Genomic DNA, 25,896 nt, shown 5'->3' on the forward strand with positions numbered 1-25,896 from the left:
CTCTTATGGAGACTGTGAGCACACAGTCCTGGTGATTCCAGCATTTTTTAGTGGGGTTTGTAGACTCGGTTCATTGTACAAAGCAACACATGGGCACAATACCTACAGCTGATAGACAAGTAACAAAATGTTTCATTTAGAAAATAGAGACTTTCTTTGAAGTAATCGTTTTGTTTCTTCATAGTATGGTCCTTTGAAAATATTTCTCTTCATGGTTTTGCTTTTGATTTCAATAGCAAGTTTCTCTTTCAATTTCAAGTATAAATTGTGCAAGTACTGTTAAAACTGATGGAGACAAAAGGTGGTCAACATATATGGAAAAAGACAGTAAATGAATGGCTAGGGTAAGACTTGATTTAAATAAATGCATTTTTAAAACACAATCTCTGCCCACATTAATTTTCAATATTAATTTATTAACACTTACTTGGGTTTTAAGTCAGAATACAGATATGCATTGTATGTCCACCTTCATCTGAATTGCCATGTGTGTTTTCACGTTGGAAAATGAGATAAATGCTTACATTGATGTGGCTGTGAAATGGAGATTTCTACAAACTCATTTTAGGAGTAAAAGTATTTTCTTGATTTCATAGTAAAAACTTATATATAAAACATATTTCTTTGTTTACTTTCTACTCTAAAAGTGCTTATAAAATGACAATTGAAATGCTAATAATATTTTTCATCTCTCCACACTTTTCTGGTCTTTTATATTCCATCCTCTCAGATGTAACAGATGTCACAGACATACATAGCAACACAGAGGATTTTTTTTCTGGACATATCAGGATTATGTGACTGGAAAGATACATGCAAAATCCATGTCACATCCAGGTGAGATTTGAAGCTCTCCTGCAGGAGAAACTGATTACTTGTGATACTGAAATACTGTATTAATATTTCTATTAATATTCAAAATCAAGCAGATTTGTTTAGATATTAGTGTGCAAATTAATCACTTACCTAGGTTTTAAAAAAATACATTTTTCTGCAAAATGCATTTTTCCATCTACTTTGCTTCATCTTGTTTTATTGTGAAATGGCAAAAGAATGTGTTTCAAAAGAAAAATCAATATTCAAATGTTGCATGCATCAAGTTATCCAGTGATTTTTGCACCAGATCCTTCATTTGATCTCTCTGCAGTGTTAGCTTAGTCATTCATATTGAAATCAAACACCAAGAAATACAAAAGATGTTTTAAAAATATTTGTTTTCTTTAAAATTTCTTAGAGTCAACAAGAAGTCAAGAAGTTCAATTCAGCCTCCTGTAAACAAGATGCATTTGTGGATGGCAATTCCAGTAAAATAAGAAATAAACCAATATGCAAGTCTTGAGCAGGATGCTGCTGTGTGGGCAGGTGAAAGAGTGAAAGCAGTACATTAATGCCCTTAATTAAACCATTTTATTGAAACAGTGCTTTCTCTGCATCCTCTGAGGCCACTGACACTGCAGCCCAGTGAGACCTTTCAGATACTCCTTCTTTGGAATGAGTTACTACAGCAAAATTTGTAATTGTAAATTTTGACTGCTGCTTATTTTTTCAAATTTTTGTGTTTTATACTTAGATAATTTCATAGTCATTTTACTGCATTAGCAGATTTTAAAACATCTTAATATGTCACTGATAATAGTCCACTATTTCTTTAGTTCAGGCCAGTGATAGATGGACTATGGAAGAGCAAAGGAATCACACAGAGCAGTACTTTACTTTCTGCAATTAATAAGCAGTTTGGTGAAACAGCACTTCAGAACACTGTGCTTTTGGCTATATGTGTAATTATTTACATACTGTGTATTTTAGAATGTGTATTGTCTATGATAATATTGACTCATCGAGAAACATCTTGCAAATGGCTTATCTTAAAATAGAAAATATATGGTAAAGGAAAGTCAGGATAAGGTAGGTGTTTCTGGCATTATATTGTCTAACTGGAAAATGTCAGTAGTGAGGACTAGTGTTACAACTTTTAAAGAAAAAAAATTAAAACTACAAATTACGAGGAAGGGAAGATTAAAATAAATACAAGTTAGAAAATTCCACTGAAAATTTCTTTTGGACTGTTGAGGAAGTTGCTGATCTTGGCACACTGCAGACATCAGTGAAGCAGTCCTGAGAGAGCAATATTTCATTACTGACAGAAAAAAGGATTGCTGGAGAAGAAAATAGGATAATTTTAATTTCCCAGATATTCAATCCTTGTGAGGAGGCCATGACCTTAATACAAGCATTGTGACTTCAACGTGGCTGAATGCCAAGCCAAGACTTTCTAAAACCAATTATTGGCCGTCTCCTTGCTGATCATGTTCATGAATAAAGAGTTAGCAGACTATATGGTATTATGTTCCTCAGTGGGAAGTATGGGCAGAGGGTAAGTCTGTACTGTTCTTTGGGAGGATCTCTTGTAAGTAGCAAAGGAACTAAAGGACTAAACATGCCAAAAATTGTGGAGAAGAGATGCTGGTAACAAACTGCAGTGATTTCCATCCTGTAAACACTTCCAAATGGGTCATTTATATCAAGATAGGTATTAAACATTTTTCTTCCAATATCTTTATATTGAGCTCATTTGTATCCATGCTTTACTTCTCCCATGTATAGGACTAATTGGATTATAAATAGCGTCATCACTGTTTTTTCTTCAGGTTGCAATCCAGCTGTCAAGAAATGTACTGATTACAATGTCATATCCACTTTGAACACTGAGTGGTGCTATCATATTGAATATTGCAATCCACTCCTCCCTTGGAAACAGGTTGCATCACCTGATAAACCCCATCACTTTTCAGTTTAACATTTAATTTTAAATGCATGCAGAAATCTGAAGGATTTCATTTTGTAGTCACTGAAATCAGGTGTCTCCTGTACTAAGTTACAGCTTCTTATGATATGTGTTTTCAAATAGTGTTATAGTAACAATATTGCAGGGAATGAGTGCTTTTTTTTTCTGTTTTAATTTAGATGGATGTACTTAAGGAGCTGGTTTCTTGCAGACGGTCAGGAATAATATGGATACTGTTTCAAGCAGGTTCCATGTGGCTGGGTGCTGCTACCAAATCAGGTGATGGGGAAATGGCTTAAATGTGCTATATGCTATAGAAACTTGTGACCTGCTGCCTCTGCTAAAATAATAGAAGTGAAGGGGAAAATGCCTTATTGGCATTTCCTCTTCCCTGTCATGGTGTGCTAGTGCTGTATCAAGATAAATGAGATTTTGGACAAGAAAATGTGAGCACAGAAATCAGATCACGTACCAACGTCTTCAAATATGCTTGTGAGTTTTGATAATTTATTGTTCTAACAGAGGTGAAGGTTTATTTCTAAATGTCGGAAAAATAATTGGTGTTGCAGAATTGGCATTCTGTTTTGACAGATATGGTATATATGGAGTTTACATGTTCTGTTGTCAAAACTATCTTGTGTTGCCCTTCCCTGCTCTGTAGCAGCAGGGAATTCAAGGTATTTCTAGTGACTTTTATGGTCTTACACTATGACCACAGAAAAACCTACAGTTGTGACCTATTTATACAGCCCTCAAGGTGCACCAAAGCTTTCTGAACATTGGAACAAGGGAGTGGATGCAGACAATATGCCCAGGCCATAGCAGGGGGCCTTCAGGAATCGGAAGCACTGATTGTGTAAAGCACTGGGAAGCAGTGGTAGGCTGGCATTTCACCTTACGGACTAACCATTTTAACTTGGGCTCAGCTATGGCTTTAGTCGCAGTTAATGATCTGTAAGGGGTTTAGATACACATTGTAAAAACTATGCTCTATGGCTTTTACACTTAGTGTTCTTCCTGTGCTGATTTCCCCATAAAATCTGGACAGAATTATTGTGTGTTTTCCACATCCAAAAGCAAGGGGGACATATTTATTCTCTAAACAAGAACATAACTTCACTGAGACACTTCATTGAGTAATGTATCACATAAAACACCTCTTCTCTTATGAGCTGTGGACTAGCTTGTTTTTCACTGCAGGTTTCCCAGAGAAATTCAGAAGGTAGAGAGTTAGTCATCAGCAGAAAAATAACATATATAAATGGTTGTAAAAGCTCATAAGACAAATGTATTATGTTACTACCTTGAATTACAGCCAAGGACACCATGAGTTCCTCTCGGAAACCCGTTTAGCATTGGAGGTGAATGAATAGCAGAGGGAAGTGTGGTTTTGCGCTTACTGGAACGGACCCCCGCGCCACGGGAAGAGGCGCCGGGAGAGAGAGCGGACGGGAGGGCTGCGGGCAGGAACGGGCCATGTCTCCATCGTCCCGGCCCTACCCCGCTCCCGCTGCTGCGCCTGCCTGTCCCGGGCGGCGGCGCCTCACCCCCAGCGCACGGCGCAGCCCGGCGGCTGTGGGACCCCGCTCTGCCTCCCGCCGGGACTGCGGGTCAGGGGGGGCGGCCGCGGGATGGCTGCCGGAGGAAGCGCGCTGTCCAACCCTCCCGCTTCTGTCTGGCGGCGGCGGCAGCATCCCGGCGGCGGCGGCAGCATCCCGGCGGAGCGCTCCCTGGCGCTCCCTGCGCCCCCGGCCGGACGCTCCCGGCCCGGCGGGCGGTGCCCGCGGGCTCCGTGAGGGGGCGCTGCGGCCGCTGCGGGCGGGGCCGCGCCGGGCGGGGCTCCCCGGGAGCGGAGCGGAGCCGAGCCCAGCGGCACCGACCTGTGGCATGGGAGAGGTGAGTGGGGTCTGTCCGCCGGACGGGTGGCGGGGTCTTGTCCGGACTTGGGTCTAAGCTGCCTGGGATCTCCCTGGACCTCGGCTGGAGCACTTGAGTAAAAGTGGATAAGCTATTCGGTTGAGACTCTTGGCTTTGCTTTTCTCTTTCTTATCCCCATGGTATCGGAGCTTTCCCTCTCTCTGTCTCTCTTTTCTTCCTCCCCCCTCCCCCCCCCCATTTATTTGTTTACCTGGCATTAATACCTGGGGAGCTGTTTTACTTGATAAGTTTCACGTTTTTCCCCACCTTGTTATGTTCTTTCCTGTGCACCCACTAAGGAAAGAAAATGCGTCTTGCGTGAAGCTACGTATGAGGTCCCACTTGGTACTTCTGCGATAACAAAGACAACATATTCTTTCTAATTCGCTGTGAAATGTAGTTTGCTGCTTGGGTAGGTGGAGCAGGGTGAGCTCTAGATGGAGGATTTTCCTCTGTCATCATGTCCCCTTGGTTGCTAAGCAGTGGTGACCACATCTGTGGAAAGATGGAAGAAGCACAGAGGAGAGAGCAACAGGAAGAGCCAGAAGAACAGCAAAATCTCCTCTCGGGCAGCCTTGTCTGATGAGTATCGTTATAGAGAATTAACACCAATGCATTAATCCTTCTTATGCACCTGTTTACTTAACTCTAAACTTCTGGCATCCCAGCTTATAGTTCAGATGCATCAAAATTATTTTGTTCAACCAAATTGGTTTTCATGACTTATACAAAGAGAAGCTTATAGACATGCACTTTATGCTTCCCTTAAGTGGTACTGCTTCAGCCTAAAAAAGACCTGAAGTCTTGATAGGGAAACAAATGATGGGAACAATCCTTACATGAAAGTGACATGATTTATGAAAAGGAAGCTTTAGTCGCAACAATTAATTTCAGTGCTCTTTTCCCCTCCTTTTGTAAAATCAGATTTTATTGTTTAACTTGAGGACTCCAATATATTTAATATTTTTTTGTTTGCCAAAATATCTCATAGTTTCTAGATTATAATTAAAAAGAAAACAATCTAGTCTGAGTGGGATGCAAAAACCAAGATTAAGTTGTGGAAGGGTAGATTTAATGTTATTTTCCCCAGCTGAACTTGTTGATCTTGGGCAAATACGTGCATATGAGTTATTAACAACAAAAAACTGCCATAAAAACAAAATCAAAAAACAACAATCAAAGAAAACCCCATAACCCCCAAACCAAAACAAAACCACCCACCAACTGCCCCAAAATTAGCAGTGCTGTATGATATGTTTACAAGTTGATGCATAGCACCACAGCACTGCTAAGGTGGAATTTTCATGTGGAATGAAAGATGGTTTTAACACTGCCATTGTCATGTCAGTTGTATGTGTATCTAAACATTTTCCAGGTTTTAGGTGGACTGAAAATTCACTTTTATTAGAATCTGGTCAGTTGCTGTGTTGTTGTCATTGTTGGCCAGACACAGCTGCTGTAGGCAAATAGGAGGAATCCATCCTGTGTGCTGGCTCTGATCTCACTGTGAGAAACACAGCGGCTTTTGGCTGGTCCTGATGGAAAAGGGTGTGTCAGGGTGGGAAGGCAGAGCTCTGTGTGTGCATCACACAGAGACTCAGGATGGGCAGAGGTGTGTACAAGATGCTGCAAGATGTGCCAAGGTTCATGTTGGCCATTAGCCAGTCCAGGGGCTTTGATGTCACCCACCACTTCACCCCCACTCTGTCCCTGCCATTTCTCTGTCTAGGGGATTCAAGAGGACAGGATCATGTAGGCCCTTGGGGTTTTTTTTCTTCTTCCTTACCTACATTTTAAAAAATGTGGTTTTTAACTGGCTGTCTAATGTATTTAGCTAAAGCTTATTCAAGTGCAGACTTGATGAAAATACAAGTTCTCTGTTAATCTTACACATTGATAATTTTATATTATTCCTAAGAGACACCAAAGCAAACATTTCTCTTTCCATATTTAAACCATTATTTGGTGTTTGCAGATGAAGTTGAACAGAGAGAGGTAGAAGTGGGTAAAATACTTGTTGATTTTAAAACTGCACACGTTAAAAAAATACTAAGTGCAGATAAATAGTATAAATCATGAACAGTTTTGTGAGCTTTTAAACAGATTTTGTTAGCCTAAGGTTTTATTGCCAGCAGTATAGTATTGATATTGATAGCTTTTGCCTTCAATATTTTATTGTAAAACTTGTTTCTTATTTGAGGCAAGGATGAAGCTTTGAGCCAGTGCTGAAAAACACTTTTTTCCCCCTTCATAGTAGTAAATATAATTTATAAATATTATTTATACATGCTCACTACTAATAAGTGATGATAGCATGTAGAAGACATTTCATCTTATTCTAATCCAAAGAAAAACACTCTACCTGGATCTAATCCTTCAAGATTGTGTCCTCAATTATTTTATAGGGACCCTAATTTGGGTGCCTTCTGCAGCATGTCCTTTGGGACTGCACAAGTGTATATAATCCAGAACACACGGAGACAGAACTGGAATAATTTAATCTTCAAAAATGTTTTCCTTTCCTGTTGAAGTAAATTGTAAACTCAGCCCAGGACAAGGATGTATTTATCAATAATAATCACAGATGTCATGCTCCTTGGAGAGGGTTGAGTCATCCTCAGTGATGAGTGATTGCACTGCTTGAAGCTTTTGTGTTCGAAGCACACTGTCTGCTGCCAGGGAAGATTTTCCATTAATTGTCTTGTTCCTCTTGTAAAGGTTTCTGTCACTGTTAACTAGTTGATTTCTAGACAGGAGCTAACTGTTTCTCAAATTTTTAAGTACAGGTTGCATCTTCTCCTGTGATGTAATAAGTTTAGTATAATTCATTTTCTTAAAGTTGTGGAAGAGATCCATTCAGAAGTTTAGTATCAAAGCAGAAGCTTAAAAGAAAAATTAAATCATCTTGTATGCAGTTGTTGTGTACTAGACAAAGCCCCTCCCTCCGAACAGAGATTTGAATGTATTTTCATATGTGAAAAGACAGAAGAGTTAATTCCATAGAAGTTCAGTCATGTTTTCTGCGTGGACTGGGCTCTCTCTTTGAAAATCTCACCATGCCTGCAATTCAACAAGTTAAGTAAGGAAAAACAGCAACAGTGCTCTACCAAGCCTCTTTTGAGACATAGTTGTGAAATATATTAAATGGGAGACACTTCTGTATCCAAAGTTTTAATTGATTCTTGGGTTATTACTGTGTTGATGAAACCAGGGATGTTACAGATCTAGTCTAGAGGTTTTTTAGCTTGATACTGTAGCTTTCTCAGATGATGCATTTGCAGAATCATTATCCAGTGTTAACCTGTTCATTTGGACTTGGCAACTTCAAACAAGAATTTTATTTCTTAGCGAGGCCTGAGTGGCCAAGAGACCTCAGGTGTCTGTCTGTGCCCTCGCAGCTTTACCTCGAGCTGCAAGGGGCTGCAGCAGTGTTCTCCAGCAGCTGTCCCCTGTGTGCATGCAGGGGTGGGCACTGCTGGGGTCCATAGGACTGTGCCCAGCACACAGAGAGATGATGCCATTTATGCTGCACCCAAAGCAGGAGCTGGCAGGTCGTCTTTTCTGTCTTCAGTGCTCCCAAGACCCCACTAAGTTCTGGGACAAAACAGGCAACCCCTTTGCATTTGACTCCCTATTTGGCTCTGTGTGGATGGCAGTGATTCACTGAACACATTATCCTGCTATGGAAATGGGTAGATAATCAGTGATGATATACTACAGAGGAAAAATAACTAAATACAGGCACAATCTTCACACTCACTTTGATTTAATTTTCAAGTGCATGTAAGTTTACAGTGTTTTATAGATACTGATTTACCTAGCTACAGTATCATTGATAAGGCGTTTTTATGTTCCTTAAGTGTGAAGTATGAAATCATACTGTGTTTATTATTATATCTCCAGGTTTCCTGAGTATTTAAGATATGTTTTATAATATTGACATCATCCCTGGGAAGTATTTTGCCTAACTATTTTTACTGTGTATGAAACACTTATATACCTGGGGTCTGACTATTAGAGATTGCATAAAGATTGCATCTTTCCCTTCCTCCTGCATTTGCACAATTTTCTTTCCACAATTCCTTTAGTAATTCTTGACTGTTTTACACCTCACCTCCCTTACTATAGCCACCCTTTCCTTCTGGTGTATTTCCCCTCTGCCCCCCAGCTGACTCCACCCACTGCAGTGATTTCCCTTCCAGGTGAGACACAGTTGTTCTGCTCTCATGCTGCATATGTAGAGGAAATGTTCAGTATTTGATCAGAAAGCAGCCAGGAAGGAGCTTTTTGTTTCTAGTACCCAAATAATTAATGTGATTATACTTCTTGACCATCTAGCTTATTTAGCTAGCATGCAAATTCTTTATAATAATGAGAAATATGCCTTCTGAGCAGCTGGCCAGCCATTGAGGAAATGTTTACTTTGAAGGTGTGCCACCTAGTAGAGACCTGTGCTTCTTTGCCCTTAATCCATCAGTGGCTTCTTTGGGACCAGCTGCCTGGGAGCTACACGTTTGCTCAGCATTGAGATTTTGGTTGTTGAACAAGAGGTGTGATTTTGTGTGCTCAGCTTTTATATCTTCACTCTGATTCTGTCTGGGAACCCTTATTTTATAGCAAGGTTTACATTTAGAGAAAACATCAAAGGAAATTAAATAAATTAAATTATTTTAAAAATATGCAGAACTTTTCAGTGTTTTTAGGATGTGTAGCCAGATTAATTGGTACGATAAGAAACAGAAGAAAGCATTTAAAATGTGTTTATCTACAATTTGTTTATAAAGGCTTTGCAGTCTTGTGTTGAAAAAAAATCCAAATCTTGGACATTTGCTACAAATTTTACTGGATGTATTTATCTGGTGCACAGGGTGCTTTAAAGTTTTGAGGCTTTTTGCTACCTAGATGGTTTGTGGAAGAAAGAGAGGGTCATTATCTGAGAGCTGAATTACTGGACAGAGTAATTCTCGTATTGGTTGTCTTTGTTTCCATACAGGCCAGCCAAGGCAGGAGGAAGGATGATTGAGCAACTGACACACTGAGGTGGCACTTAATGAGGAAAATAATGTGTGAAGGCACTACTTAGGCAAACATGTCTATAGAGAGATTAGTGAAGACAAAGGAAATTCATAGTTGGAATCACCTCATATTTAGGGTAACATGAATGTGGCTGCTTTCCATATAAATCCATCAAAATCTGAAAGGTCTTTATGACAATGGAGACCTCAGGCTCAGCAGTCAGAGGGATCTCATCCAGGAATAGAGTCTCTTACTGGCTGGGACATACCAATTTTCATGATGTAGCTTGGTTTGTTTGTTTGTTTGGGTTTTTTGTTTTGTTTTGTTCTACCCCAATCAAAAGACAGTTTCTTTTCTGTTACAGTATTTCTGCTTGGGACTTGGACTCCAGCTTTTGTGTAGAACAGTGGTGGTATTGAATTGTGTTGAATTTTTGTTGATCTCCTGGTCTGTCTTAGAGAATATAATCAAGTAGCCTGCTTGACCTCTCCCTGCAGGCAATCCTGTTAGGTACATAGTCTTGATCAACACAGCCTGGATTTCCTCCATTGCCTTCACAAGAGATTTCCAGGCGTGTAAATGCACTACATAGTGGACTACTGTGTTAGATAATTTTGAGTTCTGTATTGTATACCATTTTTATTAAGAAAAATATAATAATTAACTTATATTTGGATTCAGATCCTATTTCTTGGAAGTTTATTTTTCTGTTTGCAGGTTACCTTTTAAGGAATTACTATGTTTTCCCTATGTTCTATGTTAAATAGATTATAGAGAGCTCTTGACTTACTCTCAAGTTATTCACTTCATTAATAATATGACCCTCAGTTTTGATGGGAAAATGTACTTCAAAATTGGAGTGATGCATTGCATGACTTTTAAAGAATTTATAAGGAAGTAAAACCAATGAGAATTTTAATGATAATTTTCCTTTACAGTCTTAAGGATTTAAATCTTACTTTATGTCCTTCAAGTGATGTAACAATTATCAGTTCTTTTTGTTGGACAAAGATTGTCCTAGGCAAGAAGAGATTTGAGATGTTTTAGAGTTAATATTTGGTAATATTTTGTAGAAGTTTCTGTGGCCTAATAAAGATTATTTTTAAAATTAGATTTAATAAATTGAATGAAAGAAAAGTCCTTTTGTCTTGAGCACCTAATAGCCACAATCACCTGCTTTGTCTTTCTTTCCTTCATTCTCCTTCCATCTGGTCACTGGAGGCATATTTTATTTTTTTATCTCGTTATATCTTTGTCCTTTCACTAAGTTCAATCAGAGTTCTCTCCTTCTTTGTAGTGAAAATACTACTTCATGCATGAAAAAAGAATAAAATTACAGCCTTCAGAAAATAATAACTAAGTATGATCTTCAAGTTTTTTTGTTAAAAATCTCAGGTTGAGGGCAATTTTCCTTCCATCTTTGGACAAATGTGTCAAAGGACAGTGGCTTAGTACTTTGCAAGTATTTTAAGAGATGTAAATGTGTTTATAAGCAAATCAACTAGCCACAAAATCCTTTTTCATGGTTTTTGCATCACAGTGATGTGTGCTCATTAGTATCTTTTAGATGGAGATGGGTGTTCAATTGAAGAAGTCTCTAGTTTAAAACAAAAAACCCCGGTATTTTGGTGCCTTTCCTCTAGTTTCTTTTGCATTGTGAAATTTCTGTCTCTTTTCTAAAAGCTGTAACATTATGTTTATAATGGATACGTATTTACTTTTAGTTCTAGAAATTTGTACATGAATTTACAGGTACTGATTTCTCTCTTTTTATTTTTTTTTATTTTTTTTTTTAACTCATAAAGCTGTGTTTTTGGCTAATCTAAAAAGAATGATGTACACTTCTGGAAATCTAAGAGATGCAAAGAAGTGAGGGGGAAGGAATGCAGGCACAGACTAATAGGATATTCCCCTCTCCTGATGAATACTTGATTAAATTATTTATTCCTACTCTATGGCTGGGAAGGAAGAAACACAGAAGGTTTTGAAGCTGAATGTCATTCCACAGTGCTGACAAAGTACAGTGGCTCTGGTGGTCTGGACCGAAGCAGCTGTTTTCTCTTTGTCTGAAATAGAAAATGGCAGAATATTATGTAAAAAAAAGAAAATTACTTTGTATAAATCAACTACTGCACTTTATATCCTGCTCTTTTAATGATTCTTTTCTGACTGCCTTGCAATTCTGTTTTATATTGTACAACCAGAGTATAATTAATATATAATATATATTATAATTAATCGCTGCTTTCTGCAGTGACATGGCAGTTCAGGACAAGACTGCCTTGTCATAGGGAACTGTGTACTGTTGCACATGTGTGAAGAAAAGTTGTGTGTGCCTACAGTGAGGAGCAAGATTAGATTTAGTTTTGGTTGGGTTTCATTGGTTTTTGGTGTGGATGGGGGGAGGCAGGATTTTTCACTCTGTCCCGTATATGCTCATGACTACTGTTGTTACTTTGCTGTAGATACATTTTTAAACAGCTGCCTGTAGGTTGCCCATACTCATCTGGTGCTTTGCTGTGTACAGTAAGTGATTATCAAGTGTCATTTCTGGAAGTATTCCTAATGGCTCTATATTTTATGAAGAACAAACACTGATCACTATCAGGCCATCTTTGGATGTTTCCTGTGCTGATCTTGCAGTAGTAAGGAAAGTGGGACTCTTACCAAAAGTGCTTTTGTGTGTGGGAGGTGGGGCCTTCTGTGGTCAAAAGGGTGTTTCAGTCCCTGTGCTGGAGACAGGGACAGGCCTGGCATCAGGGGCACGCAGGGACATCTTTCACCCCAGCAGGGTGCTCAAATCCCTGTCCAGCCTGATGTGTTGAACCACACCAAGGGTCCAGGTGGGTTTGTTCAGAAGGGTTATGAGTCAGAGTTCAAGGCAGGTGTTTCCAAGCCAGTAGATAGTTCTGTGACTTCTGAGTAAGTATTATTGGCAAGCGCATTTCTGTGCAGTTTTTTTTCTTCTACCAACTGGTACACCCTGATAAGGCACTATGAAGTTGGCAGATTTTTTTTTTATACATAGTCATGCTGCTCAAAAAATTGCAAGCAAATTCAATATTTCACAATTAACAAAGCCTAGGTCAATAAAACTAACAACTTTGTCTTCTTAATTCTTAATCATTGAATTTTTAAGCATGCAATGAGAAAAAAACAAAAACTGGCATTCTAACCTGAAGTGAAAAAGAAATTATTTTTCAATTGTTTCTATGTTGTCAATGACAAGAAGAGGGGATTGAACCAGAGCACTGCATTTATCTTTGTCTAAAGATTATAATGAAAAAGCTCATAGAAGTCTACCCTTTTCTTTCTGGTCTTCAAGAATCTTTTATACTTAATTGCTGAACATTACTTCTCATTGTACAAGCAGTGACATCCTTTAAAATGGATTTTCAATCAGGTAAATTGGTTGTAGAATGTATTTCCCTGGCTAGATTCTAGTACTATTAATGGAAACAGTTCATTAATAATTGTCAGTATTTCAGTATTTTTCAATAATCTGATGTGATATAGTGTTTTACTGCTGCCTCTTACTCATTTTTCAGCTGGCAATCAGCCACTGCAGTCTTGATTTTGAAACTCTAAATTTAAATGCAAAGGGTAAAACATGTTCAGTGGGGAAGAAAACAATTATGAAATTAGATTAATATTTTGGAATTGTCTTTTTAATTCATCAGTTTGTTTTCTTTTAGAGGATGCTGTCATATCTGTTTATTTGTTCATCCTTTCCTCTGCAGGCACAAGAGTAGCAGTAACTTGGGGGTTTTATTTTATAGTAGCTTAATCTAATCCATTTCATTTTTCTCGTCCGTAGTTTTTGTTTACGCAATCTGCAACAGGAGTAATTTTGAAAAGCAAGTAAATACGGAAAGTAAACGAAAACATGAGATGTATTCCAGCTGTCCTTTAGTCTCCAGTGTTGAGGTTTTGTATGAGAAAGTCTCCTGTTGTATTCTTGCCAACTGGATGTAATGTCAGATACATTTGAATGCAGACCTGTCTCACATTATAAAACTACTCCCAAATTTGCCTTGAATTTCCTTTGTTCTGGCTTATGATCACATCAATGTCTGAAAATGACTGATAAAGACTAAGAGAATTGCCATTGTTTATAGGAAAGACTCACTGCTCATAAGAAAAAATTTCCTTTTAAAAATAATTATACCCCTGAACAAAACTGAGCAAAACCGACAGTGTAGTAAATCCAGGGTTTACTCATTTGTGATAGAGGCCTGTGGTTATCAAACTAGTTTCACCTTGACACTTTCTAACATTTTAAATTCAAGTAACCTGTTTTCCAAGTTTCTTTTACAATCTCTTTTCCATTTGTCTTTCACTTGTGATAGGAAACAATTCTGTATTAAACTGGTTCTGATTGTTAGAACATGGAGGAAAACCAGAGGCAATGCTCTCTAGCTCTTTACTTCAGCCACTGGCATAGTTGTGGATTTAGTTTGGTTAACATTTGGCTTAAATGATGATGTGGGTGCCTGGTTTGTTTGGGGTCTTTTTTGTCATGAATTTAACATGAAGAAAAAGGCTATTAGTGCTTCCCATAATTCTGTTATGTCCACTCTAATTGCTGTGCTGTTTGTAATTTTACCATGTTCTGCAAGTTCCTGCATTGCTGTTAAGATTTACATATTTTGTGTATTTTCTGCTTCAGCTCAAGGAGGTTCTTTGACTCTCCAAAACATTTTGATTTGTCTATACCCTCCTGGCACCTTTGCTTGATGGGTATTGCCATGGCTATTCCATAGCTACTGTGTCAAGAAGACATAATCTGACATTAGTTTTCATATTTATGAAAAACAGTGTTTTTTGTAATCTCACAGAAAGTGAATTTTTAATATTAAGTGGATTTTTAATAATGTAAGTGAATTTTTAATATTAATGTGCCATGTAAATTGAATTGGTTAAGATGGAATATGCAGATGACAACAAACGTGGTACAGACTAGTAGCATACTATGGAACACAAATCACAGGAGGTGAGGACCAGAGCAGATATGTAAGATAAACTTCATTCTGTGATAAAGCCTTGACAATGGACTTCCATTTAGAAGTTCTGTCCACAGAATGAGATATTTTGGAGCAATGGTAATGCCACTGTTTATACTGCCCCCAATCTCAGAATCACTGAATGGCTCAGGTTGAAGGGATCACGGTGGGTCATCTGGTCCAACCTCCCTGTTCAAGCAGTGTCATCCCAGAGCACATGGCAATCTGTACAAAAAGAAAGCTTTATTTTCTCAACAATTGAATCTCCACTAAAGCAAAATACCAACCAACCAAAAAATAAACAAATGCAATTTTTAAAATGCCATCATGGTGTCAAATGTTCTGGCTTTCCTTCTCATGCTCTCATGTTCATTGGGAAGGAGATAGTAAACTTTGTCAATGAGGCTGACAGCCTGAAAGTACCAACACTGCACTGTGTTCCAGGCTGTTGAACTGAATGGAATAATTGGTATTGAGCTCTCATTTCAGTTTTACAGCTTATTCTGCTTCTGTGGCTTTTTAAATGGATGTTATTAGTAAACAATTTTTTTCTGATACATACACTAAGTCAGTAATTTACTGGAAGGAGCAAAATCTTTTTTGAACTTAACAGGTGAACCTTTTCAAGAACATCCTGCCATACATCTCTGTGTTGATGTATGTTGATGCCATTTATCACTTTCAGTGTGTTTTCAGGAAGCCCTAGAATGGATCTGGGAATTTTGCCCCCACATTGCTATAAACTGAGTCAGGTTTTACCAATCATCTCAGCCTGTATCCATTTGCAGAACAGTAGCTGAGTCTTTCTAGGAAATTTGAACAGCACAGAAAGTAGACTCAGATTACACTAATGAGGCCATTAAATGAGATATAGGGAGCCTGTCTGGCCAGAAAGAGGAACGGGAAGAGGTCTGGCTGTACTCCTTGCTTTGTCTTTTACTTTCTGTAGCCAGTTTTGACATTCTGTGTGTTTACTTTGGTGGGAAAGTTGCTTTCTTCCTCTCTCTGCTCCTTTGTTCTATGTTCTCTTATTTGCCAAAAGGGAAAAAATATATTTTCAAAAATTTGAGGGAGAAGACCTGACATAAATAAGACTTAACAAAGCATATTGGCTTTCTAAAATCTGCCAAATTATATGTCTTTTCAGTTATGCTCTCTGACCATTTTACAGAGGTCTTTGTTTTCTTTCTGGAAAATCGAAGTGCAATGAAATGGCTGTTTTAAAATAGTTGTTAGAAACATCTAATAAAATCCAATCGTGCTTATTAGGTCACAATACCAATATTACTCAGAACAGCAAATAAAATTAAAGATTGATTCAGAATTTTAGCAGTTTTCAGTCAATGGAAAATAATTATTTTCTGTTATAGGTAGATATGTTCTTTTCTGCTGTGCTCTAAATTATAATGCTTTGTGCTTTCTGGTAGATGGAAACCAAACAGTGTACATTTTAACGATTCAAGAACATTTTTTACCGTTTAAAATTTAGTAAAACATAGATTTATGTTCTGTAGTATGTTGCTAATCTGTATAATTTAAATTTATTATTATTCAGGAGGACTTTTCTAATATAAAAAAATATTCAATTTGTTAAACTTTGCTTTGGGGGAGCTTTTCATTCCTGTAACATTAATATTTTTGGATGTCTTCTGTGTATTGCCGTAAGTTCATAAATTAAAATCAGAGACTATTGAATTGAAAAATAGCTAGTTTAGAATATCTTTGGAACTGATGCAGATCATGTAAGGCAAGTGTCATATAAGGAGTAGAATCCATTTAAAAATCAGCTGTCCCACTTAGTGCTATTGCATTAGCACAGTCTTGTTGAGAAGTATCAGGGGTGAAATGTAGCATAGGTCTAATCTATTCAGTCTCTAAGCAATAAATAATTCAGAAACCTTTTAGTTCTTATTGATGTTTAGAAGCAGATGCATTCTAGATTAAACCACTGTCTTAAGATTTTTCTGGATTTTTCTTATAGTCTCCTGCTTGTTTTGCAGTCATAGAATTCTGAAATTGATGTAGCAGTAATAAACCCACCTTATTTTCTGTAGAAACTGGGGACTGCATTACTGCTCAATGACAATATATTAGTTAATAGAGGAAATCTTAATTTATATAAAATAATTAAATATATGTGGAAAAAAAACCACCTTATTTTTATATGTACAGAAATGCACAAAAAAAAGAGCCCGGCAAAGAATGTATCTGTAAATTTGCTTATAGCTTGTCAGATTTGATCACTTGCCTAAATTCACTGAACATCTTTACCTGATAGTCATGATGGTAACTTCTTATTTGTAATGAAGTATCATACATGTGAGACTTAAATGTTTTTTGGGATGTAATAATTCAGGAGTATGGCTTCCTTAGTACACTGAAAGCTTTATTCAAGTTACTCAAATACCACGATGAAATGTACCATACCAGAGAAAACATCAGAAACAATACTGCAAAAATTCATCATTATGTTGTAGAATATGTTGTAGGAAGAGCAGACGAGTTATTTCTGCCTCTGAAAAATGTTAAGATAAAAATATTACATTAGGGAAACACATTTTGTTAGTACTGAGGGTTTGTTGCTCACCAATTTGGATTTACATTTGACCTTTGCAAATATTAAGAGAAATATAGAAACAAATATATATATTTTATTTATTTATATATATGGAAACAATAAAAACTATATATTAATGCTTTTTTGTAGCCATATATGCATGCTTTTTTCATAGCCCAGTGGACTCATGTTTAAAACCTCAATGTAAATGACTCTGATGCTTTTCTTTGTATACATATTAACAACATTTTCTAAAAGATAATTTAAAAATTATTGTTGCTCACTCAATTATACTCTATAAAAATATATTTATGTTGCTATTAGTATCAGGTTGTAAACTGACTCATTCCTGCCCCAGGAGTTTCTTTCACTACTGTGCTGCTACAGAGTCTATGTTATGTAGCAGTTTTCTGTAATTTTCATTTGTAATTTGAATTTTCTGTCCTTCTTGATGAACAGAGTCTCCAATCAGGCTTACATGCACAACATAGCCATGAAAGATTAGAAGCCTGTTTCTTTAGAGTAAGCTGAGAAAATGGGGATTTCTGTGTTGGGTTTTGTATTTTATGATGGTGGCTTTTTTAATGTTGGGTTTTTAGAAGGACCTTTGTGGGGTTTTTTGGATGGAAAGGTAACAGTTTCTTCAGGATTCACATTAAATGTTTTTTTCTGGTTTGATTGTTAGTACCTCCTACACATAATACAATTGCCATCAAAATTGCAAAAAAAGAGACACATTTAAGTAATTAAACCAATCTATCCTGCTTTGTCTTTTTTTTTTTTTTCATTATACTTCTTTCTTGGGTTAAGTGATTTCCATGACATAACAGTATAAGCAGCTTTACTTTCTTCCACAGTGGTACAGCACTTATATATTTGCAGTACTTTAAAAAAGTCATGACAAGGAAACAGCCACTGAACTGTAAATCAAGAAGTGTTTAATAGGTATGGGTTTTTTCCCTCGTGTGGGCTGTGATTAGGCTGCTAGCATAAGGCATTCATAGAAGAGATTTGTCATGTAGTGGAAAAGAACTTTTTTTATTTTGTGTTAACACTGAGGATTGTGCTCAGTCGTTGGTTGTGGTGTCTCTAGAGAGAAATGCTGGAGTTCATCTCAGCCCTAAGGGTACCACTTAAGCCTCGCTGAATCAACCAGCAGAATATGAACATGCAAGCGCAAAGATTGGTTTGCATTCTGATAACAACTGCAATAAGTCAGAAAAACTGCCATAAGGCCCTCGTGGTATTGGGTAAAATGAACAGTCATGAACTTTGTTTTATGCATTGCAGACCTCTAAAGAGTAAATTTAGCAAGGACGCCTAGACAGACATAACAGTTAGCGATATTTTCAAGTACATTTGATAACAAGTGCTTTCTGTGGGCATCGCATTCGTCACTTTCCAAGTCTATGTGCCTAATGTTGATTACAAAACTATTTTTAAAGTGTTGTAGAGTCCTTACTCAAGTAATGAGAACATTCTCTAAAAGACTAGCTTAATGTTATGGTATACTTTTGTATTCGTGTCCAGTATCTCTTTTTTTTCTCTGGTTGGTTCTGTTTGGTTGGTTTTTGTTGTTGACGTGCTTGTTCTGAAGATAATAGTTGAAACACAAAGTTGCCTATTTCTTAGACTGCCAAGTGTACTCCTGCTTGTTCATAGGTATGGTGGACTGGTCAGTGGTGTCTAGATGTGCTGAAAAGCTTTTCTATTTATTCAGCCTGTAAAAAACAACATTCCTGTGACAGGACAGCACCATATGTACAGCTCCTGTTTTATTTATTTATAAGGTAGAAGTTGGTCTAATAGCTGTAGATCTTGCTTTCAGGTCTCTTCAGGCTCTAAAATACTTTGTGCAACCATCTAACCATTTTAGATAATAACTGGGTGTGTGTGGACTATTAACTGCTGTTTGCATCATTCACGGAATACAAATTTTATATACAAGTACTATCCTCAGAATCTGTTACAATGCATGTAGTATATAAAAAGTCATTCCTATATGTTACAGACCTCTTTTTTAGAAAAAGTACTGCTACCACCTTGGTGTAGGAGAAAGCCCCTATTAGTAAGGACTTCCCTTGACATTAAAAAAAAAATGCTTGCACTGAGGAAATTCTTGTGAATTTTCAGCTTACAAATGAAGAACCATTTTATAAAAACAAAAAACAAGCCCAGAGTTGTAAGCTAAATAAATGACCTAAAGGTATCAAGTAATACTTGTGTTACCTTAGCTCTTAGGTAAAAATGAAGCTTATAGAAAGAGATCCTGGTGCTCTTCCTTGGAAGACAGATCTCTCTCCCTTTTTGCTGGTGGTGGTTTCCTGGGTATTTAGAGCCACGGATGTCATTCAGCTTCTGAAGGAAAAGTACCTTTTAAGACACAGCTGGTTCTCAGTCCAGATACAACTGGGTAGATCTTCAGGTTCAGCAGTGCTAAGGATTTGAGAAGGATTTGCCTCAAAAGGCTAAACAGTAATCAAATATTGCATTGAAAAGGGTGAATCGCTTTAATATGGAACATTAAATGGATGGAAGATTAAATAAATAAGAAAAGACTTGGCATTCTCAGGCTTTCTTTTTCAGAGAAAAAAAGCCTGTCTGTGTTTTCTTAAAGTGCTTAGCAGCTGACATGAGAAATGTTTGATTTCTGTAATTATTTATTAGGAAATTTCTCACCTCTTTACTGGTCAGTGTAAAGAGTCCCCCCCTACTTTTGTGTCTATTTTAGTATCTTCAAGGCCAAGGGCTTGGAACTTTTGTGACTCAACTGAAGTCTTTTTTGAAGTCTGTCCATAAGCCCAAGTGACTCATCTTGAAGAAGAGATAGCTTGCATGATGGGTTCTTTGTCCATGTAAATCTAGTTCCTGCTGTAAAATGGTTAAAAATAGAAAATTTTCTCAACTAACATTAAGTTGACACAAAAATTGATAAAGAAGAGGCAGCTCCCTGGGGATTCACTGTCATGGGTTATTTGACTTTGGAGCTGTTACATTCATGAAAAAGTCTGCCATCAGTATTATTCCTTCCCAGTGCATCCTCACTGCACACACTGGGGTCGGGAGAACTGGCTCCCTCTGTGGCTTTGGTGGTGGCAGGAGCCTATAGCACTATAGCATTTGCCATCACCTAAATCTGCTTTAAGTTTTTTCCTCTAGAGAGTGAAGCCTGTGGTCACTCTGAGCAGTGGTCATGGTGTTTCAGGGCTGGGGGCTGCTGGACAGGCTCCATGTGCAGGGCCCAGGGCTGCCCTGTGCACAGCTCAGCAAGGATGGCAATGCCTCCGGGAAAACACATCTGGAGAAGAGCAAAACACCACAGGTCAGTGTGAGGAACACTGTGAGAGCGTGGGAGAAACAGTTCCAACTCCCAGGCCAGGGGAGCAGGAGCGGAAGGAGGGCTGCAGGTGCTGGAGCAGAAATTCCCTGGAAAGCTGTGGGACAGGCCATGTTGAAGCAGGTGTTTCCCTGCAGTCCATAGAGGAGAGTGCTGGAGCAGGTACCCAACCTGCAGCCATAGGGGAGGCCCTGGAGAAACTGAATATTAATTGAAGGAGAGACGCGTGCAAAACCCACACTGGAGCAACCTTCTCCTGAAGCTTTACAGCCTGTGAGAGGGACACATACTGGAGCAAAGGAGAAACAGGAGGAAGGAGTAGCAAAGAACTGTCTAAGCCCAGCACCACTGTCCATCTTCCCCATGCCTCTTGGGGAGGGAGGAGTAGTAGGAGTTGAAACAGTAAAGTTGAGCCTGGAACAAAGATGCAAAGGGAAAATTCTTTTAGGGTTGGTATTTTTTTATCTTCCAATTCTGTTTTAATTCACAGTAAGTTATTTTTCCCCAAGTGAGTCTGTTTTGCCCATGACAGAAATTTGTAAATGATCTGCTTGTCTTTAATACCTGGCCTTTTTCACTTCATTCTCCCCTGTGCAGTTCCTTTTGTGGAGTGTGAGTGGGAGACCAGCCAGCCAAGGTGAACTCACTACAATGTTGTGTTGACAAAGGCTACACTTTGTGACTATGAGCAAGTGGGACTGGATTCCATCTCATGTCTGTTCAAAAAAATTGGTTTATTCTGAAGATACTGCACCCTTAAGTGTTAACTGTACACTCACTGTGAGAAATATAACTTAGAAGGAAATGATCAATTAATGATTGTTGTAATTTAGCAAATTTATTATTTTTAAGTATTTTGAAAATATACTTTGTCTCAAAGAGAGTACTGTAATTTTGATTATGCTGTGCTTTTTTGTATAAATCTAAAGTATTCATTGTAACTTCCTTAATTACAGAGGTAGTGCCATCAAAGTTACAATTGAGATATGAATTGGAAAGACTAAACTTTAGGTCAGTTGCTTTCTGCCTGCGAATATGGCTTGAAAATCTACAATGTGTTTTTATAGTACCTAATAGTAGAATGTAAACATCAGTTTGGCAATCATAGTATAAGCCACCAGATGGAGTAATTTTGCCATCAGAAATTGGGAGTAATAAAAATAGCATGTTTTTTCTTCCTGTTTTTGTAATATAAATGCAAAGTTTTTTTATGGTGGTCTTCCAAAAATGTATAAATCTGTATGTTAGAGGTTGTAGTACTGCAGTACTTGGCTGTGCTAAAACATTTTTTACTTTTTCCCAATAAGTCAACCTAATGTTAGGCTAGGAAAAGTAAGAATGTTTTTCCTTTTTTTATTGTTGTGAGGTATTAACTGGAGTTAAACTGCAAGAAAATTTGATCTCTCTTTTTTTTTCTTTCATTGTTTTTTTTATTCTTAACTTCTATCTCTTTGCCATGAATAACTAATTTTTTATATTAAATATCTGACTGTGAATTGAAATAAATCTTTCTACAAGACTTTATAAAGAGAAAAGAGACAGATGCTGGCTATACCAGAAGCTTCTATTTGGGGATTTGTTGGTGGTGCGACCTTCTGTTTCTTCTTTCTTTTTCCTACATGTCCTCCTAGGATCTTCTTGCACAAGAACCTAAAAGCATTTAATATCTACAGAATGAAAAGATGGCACGGGCAATGCTGGTACCACCAGGACCTGACAGCTTCTTCTATTTCACTGAAGAATCCCTTGCAGCTATTGAAAAACGTATTGCTGATGAAAAATTTCATTGTCACCCAGAGGAGCCTACAGATGATGCTGGTCATGAAGAAAATAATCCAGAGCCAAGTAATGACTTAGAGGCAGGAAAGACACTGCCATTTATTTATGGTGATATTCCTCCAGGAATGGTGTCTGAACCCCTGGAGGACCTGGATCCCTATTATATTAATAAAAAAGTAAGTGTTTTGTATTAAGAATGTGGTTAGAACATTCCTGTTTAACTGTAACCTGATAAATGCTCTGCTGGGGAGTTGGTCAGCAGCAGTGTTTGAAAGCATTATGCTGTAGGCACTATCATGTCAATTATTATGATTTCACTATAAAGACAACTGTAATTCTTGCTTAAGTTGCCTTTTTTTAAAAAGAGAAGGCACTTTTCTTTCAATGTCTAATGTTATGGCATTTTAGTTAATGGATTTTGTATTGGATGTCCTGTAATCTCCAGATCTGATTTAATGCCAAACCATTGAAAACTTCCCATCTCTCTGGCTACTCTCTGGATTTTTTTATTTTTTTTTTAAGGCACATGATACCTGAGATCTAGTTCATTACAGAAGTCTTTAGACAAAGTGCTTATTCAGTCATATGACAGAACAGTCACTGTCAAACATTCTTGACAACACCATAAAAATATTTGTTTAACAAAATTTGAAAAAAAGTGTAAGTACTAAACCAATCTTTGTGTTTTGGTATTTGGTCTATGTTATACGCCCAATATAGATCTGAAGACAAAATCTAAATTGATATATACTGATTCAATTTCATTTATAGATGATATTTTCATGTATAACCATGAAAAAGGAAGAAAAGAGCAAGGTGTTTATTTTGGCAAGCACAGATGAAGCAAAGTTATTTTTATATAGGCATGTGAAGTGAAATGATGTCAAGAAAGAAGAAAACTCTGAATTTGCCTTAAACAGGCAGTACAAAATTAGCAGCCACTGGTTATTTTATTGTGTAATCGATAAAATGCTTCTTGAATTAAAAACATAGAATGGGTTCTTGACATTAAGTACTGGATAATCAACAAAATAGAATCTTACAAGATAAGAATTTAACCAAAGAGCTGTATTATATCTGTAATAAGCAGCCTAATTAAAGCAGGTTTTTTCCTAGTATAAAATGTTGCAGACTAATAATCAGATACAGATTTTTTTTTTTTTTTTTTAGGTATTTTAGTCCTTGTTCTCTTAACTTCGCAAACACTATTGACAAATGACCTATTTATTTTACAGTTAAAATGTCATTGGAAAACAGAAATATTCAGTCTTATAATCTGCTTATTTCTGGATATTAGATTTTGGTAGAATAATCATTAAATATAGATTGAATTAAGATTTCATTAGATGATATTTTCATTGTGTCTCCTATTCAAAATCAAAAATGGTTACATTGATGATACTAGTGATAGCACACAAGCAATAAAGGGAGTAAAGCCAAGGATTTTAAAGGCCAAGGATTTCTCAGTCCAAGAGCAATTTTAACATGCTGAAATGGTTAAATGGTTCCTTTTGAGGTCTCAGAAATGGTTACTTAGGTGGTTTGTTTTGTGTTGCCAGCTTTGTTCTGAAATGCAAGTAAAAGAGCGTCGTTAAATTTAAGTGTAAAAAGTTACAGTTTTAATTATAGTTCTAATGTAATTATTTAATCCTAGAAAATGAAATCTGAAATGTAGATTTTCAGACCACAGAGACAAAGAATGCAAGGTCTATTATTTTCATTGCTCGTGAAAATTTAGAATCTGTTATTTCCCTCCATAGCTCTAGTGAAAATATATTTGGCTACTTAGATGTCTGTAAGCAGCCTCTATTATGGCAAGGTTGCTAAAATGTGTCCTTAATTTCTTAATCCTGCTACCCCCATGCCCTTTTTGTCTATATTTCAGACATTTATAGTATTGGATGGAGCGAAGACAATCCACAGGTTCAGTGCCACACCTGCCTTGTACCTTTTATCTCCTTTCAATATCACTAGAAGACTAGCTATTAAGATTTTGGTTCATTCATATCCTTTCCAAGTGGTTTGTTAAAAATACTGATTAATATTACTAATGTTAAGACTAGGAGTGTTTGAATATATTCCTGCCTTTAATTATTTCAAAATCAATCTGAGCTAAGATTAGTCACTTAACCCACTGATTAAATTCAGAAGTCATTAGTGGAGTTCCATAAGGTGCAGTATTGAACCCAACCCTGTCTAAAATCTTTATGGATGATCTGCGTGAAGGGAGTGAGTATACCCTCGGCAAATGTGTGGATTTTGTGCATCACTAAGTTTAGTCAGAGTGTCAATCTGCTGGAGGGTAGGAAAGCCCTGCAGAGGGGCCTGGGCAGGCTGGATCAATGGGCCAGACCAAGAGCCATGAGGTTCAACATGGCCAAGTGCTGGGTCCTGCACCTTGACCACAACAGCCCCATGCAGTGCTGCAGGCTGGGGCAGAGGGGCTGGAAAGCAGCACAGTGGGAAAGGAGCTGGGGGTGCTGGTTGAACACAAGCCAGTGTGTGCCCAGATGGCCAAGAAAGCCAAGGGCATCCTGGGCTGGATCAGGAATAGTGTGACCAGCAAGGCCAGGACAATGACTGTCCCCTGTACTCGGCTCTGGTGTCTAGCTCACACCTTGAGCTCTGGATCCCTCTGTTCAGAAGGACATTGAGGTGCTGGAGTGTGTCCAGAGAGGGGCAGCAAAGTTGATGAAGGGACCAGAGAGTGAGTCCTGTGAGGAGCAGCTGAGGGAGCTAGGGGTGTTTAGCCTGGAGAAGAGGAGGCTCAGAGGGACCTTACTGCTCTCTAGAACTCTCTGGAAGGGGGGTGTAGCCAGGTGGGGCTCAGCCTTTGACCCAGTAACCAGCAGCAGGACAAGAGGAAATGGCCTCAAGCTGCACCAGGGAAGTTCAGGTTGGACATCAGGAGGAATTTCTTCACAAAAAGGGTTTTCAAGCATTATAAGGGAGATCCCGGGGAAGTGGTAGAGTCAATATCCCTGGAGGTGTTCAGAAAATGACTGGATGTGGCACATAGTGCCATGGTCTAGTTGACAAGTGAAGAGTCAAAAGTTGGACTGGGTGGCCTTCGTGGTCTTTTCCGACCTAAAATTATTCTGTGATAGGTGTATAACCATCATTCTTGTGAAATAGCTTTGTATTATTTATGACGTTGCCAGTGATAGTAAACTGATTTGTATCATACCTGTTGCCAGGATTCGAAGTCTTGGTCAATTTCTTGTATTTTGTGTTGTGCAAATTCAGCTTTTAAGAGGGGTATGTTCCTTAACTACGGTCAACATGGTTCAACAAGGTCATTATGCTCACTATTTTGGCAAATTGTGTATTTATGACATGGAGGAATCTCCCAGAATGGGCGAAGAATGTAGAGTAAGTATTCTTAAATAGGCTGATAATTTTTAAAGTGCTTTCAAAATGAAAAGCAAATTCAGAACTAGACCATGCAGTTTTAGTTTCTTGTGTGGTACCAGTATTCTCCTTTTTCCTTCTTGGAGTTTGA

General features: G+C 37.8%; 1 protein-coding gene across 2 annotated transcripts in view; it reads left to right on the forward strand.

Annotated features, from left to right (window-relative positions):
- The first annotated feature begins 4,587 nt into the window (after nucleotides 1-4,587).
- The window catches only part of LOC306804276 (sodium channel protein type 2 subunit alpha-like), a 57,706-nt gene continuing 36,397 nt past the window's right edge, over nucleotides 4,588-25,896 (forward strand). For both annotated transcript variants that reach the window (XM_079310634.1, XM_079310635.1), the window contains exons 1-4: nucleotides 4,588-4,681; nucleotides 22,247-22,570; nucleotides 24,280-24,397; nucleotides 25,676-25,766. In XM_079310634.1, the coding sequence (XP_079166760.1) occupies nucleotides 22,298-22,570; nucleotides 24,280-24,397; nucleotides 25,676-25,766 (482 nt within the window). In that variant the 5' untranslated portion in view covers nucleotides 4,588-4,681; nucleotides 22,247-22,297. The remainder of the gene's footprint in view (nucleotides 4,682-22,246; nucleotides 22,571-24,279; nucleotides 24,398-25,675; nucleotides 25,767-25,896) is intronic.

Source organism: Erithacus rubecula, assembly GCF_903797595.1.
Source record: "Erithacus rubecula genome assembly, chromosome: 8".
Lineage (NCBI taxonomy): Eukaryota > Metazoa > Chordata > Aves > Passeriformes > Muscicapidae > Erithacus > Erithacus rubecula.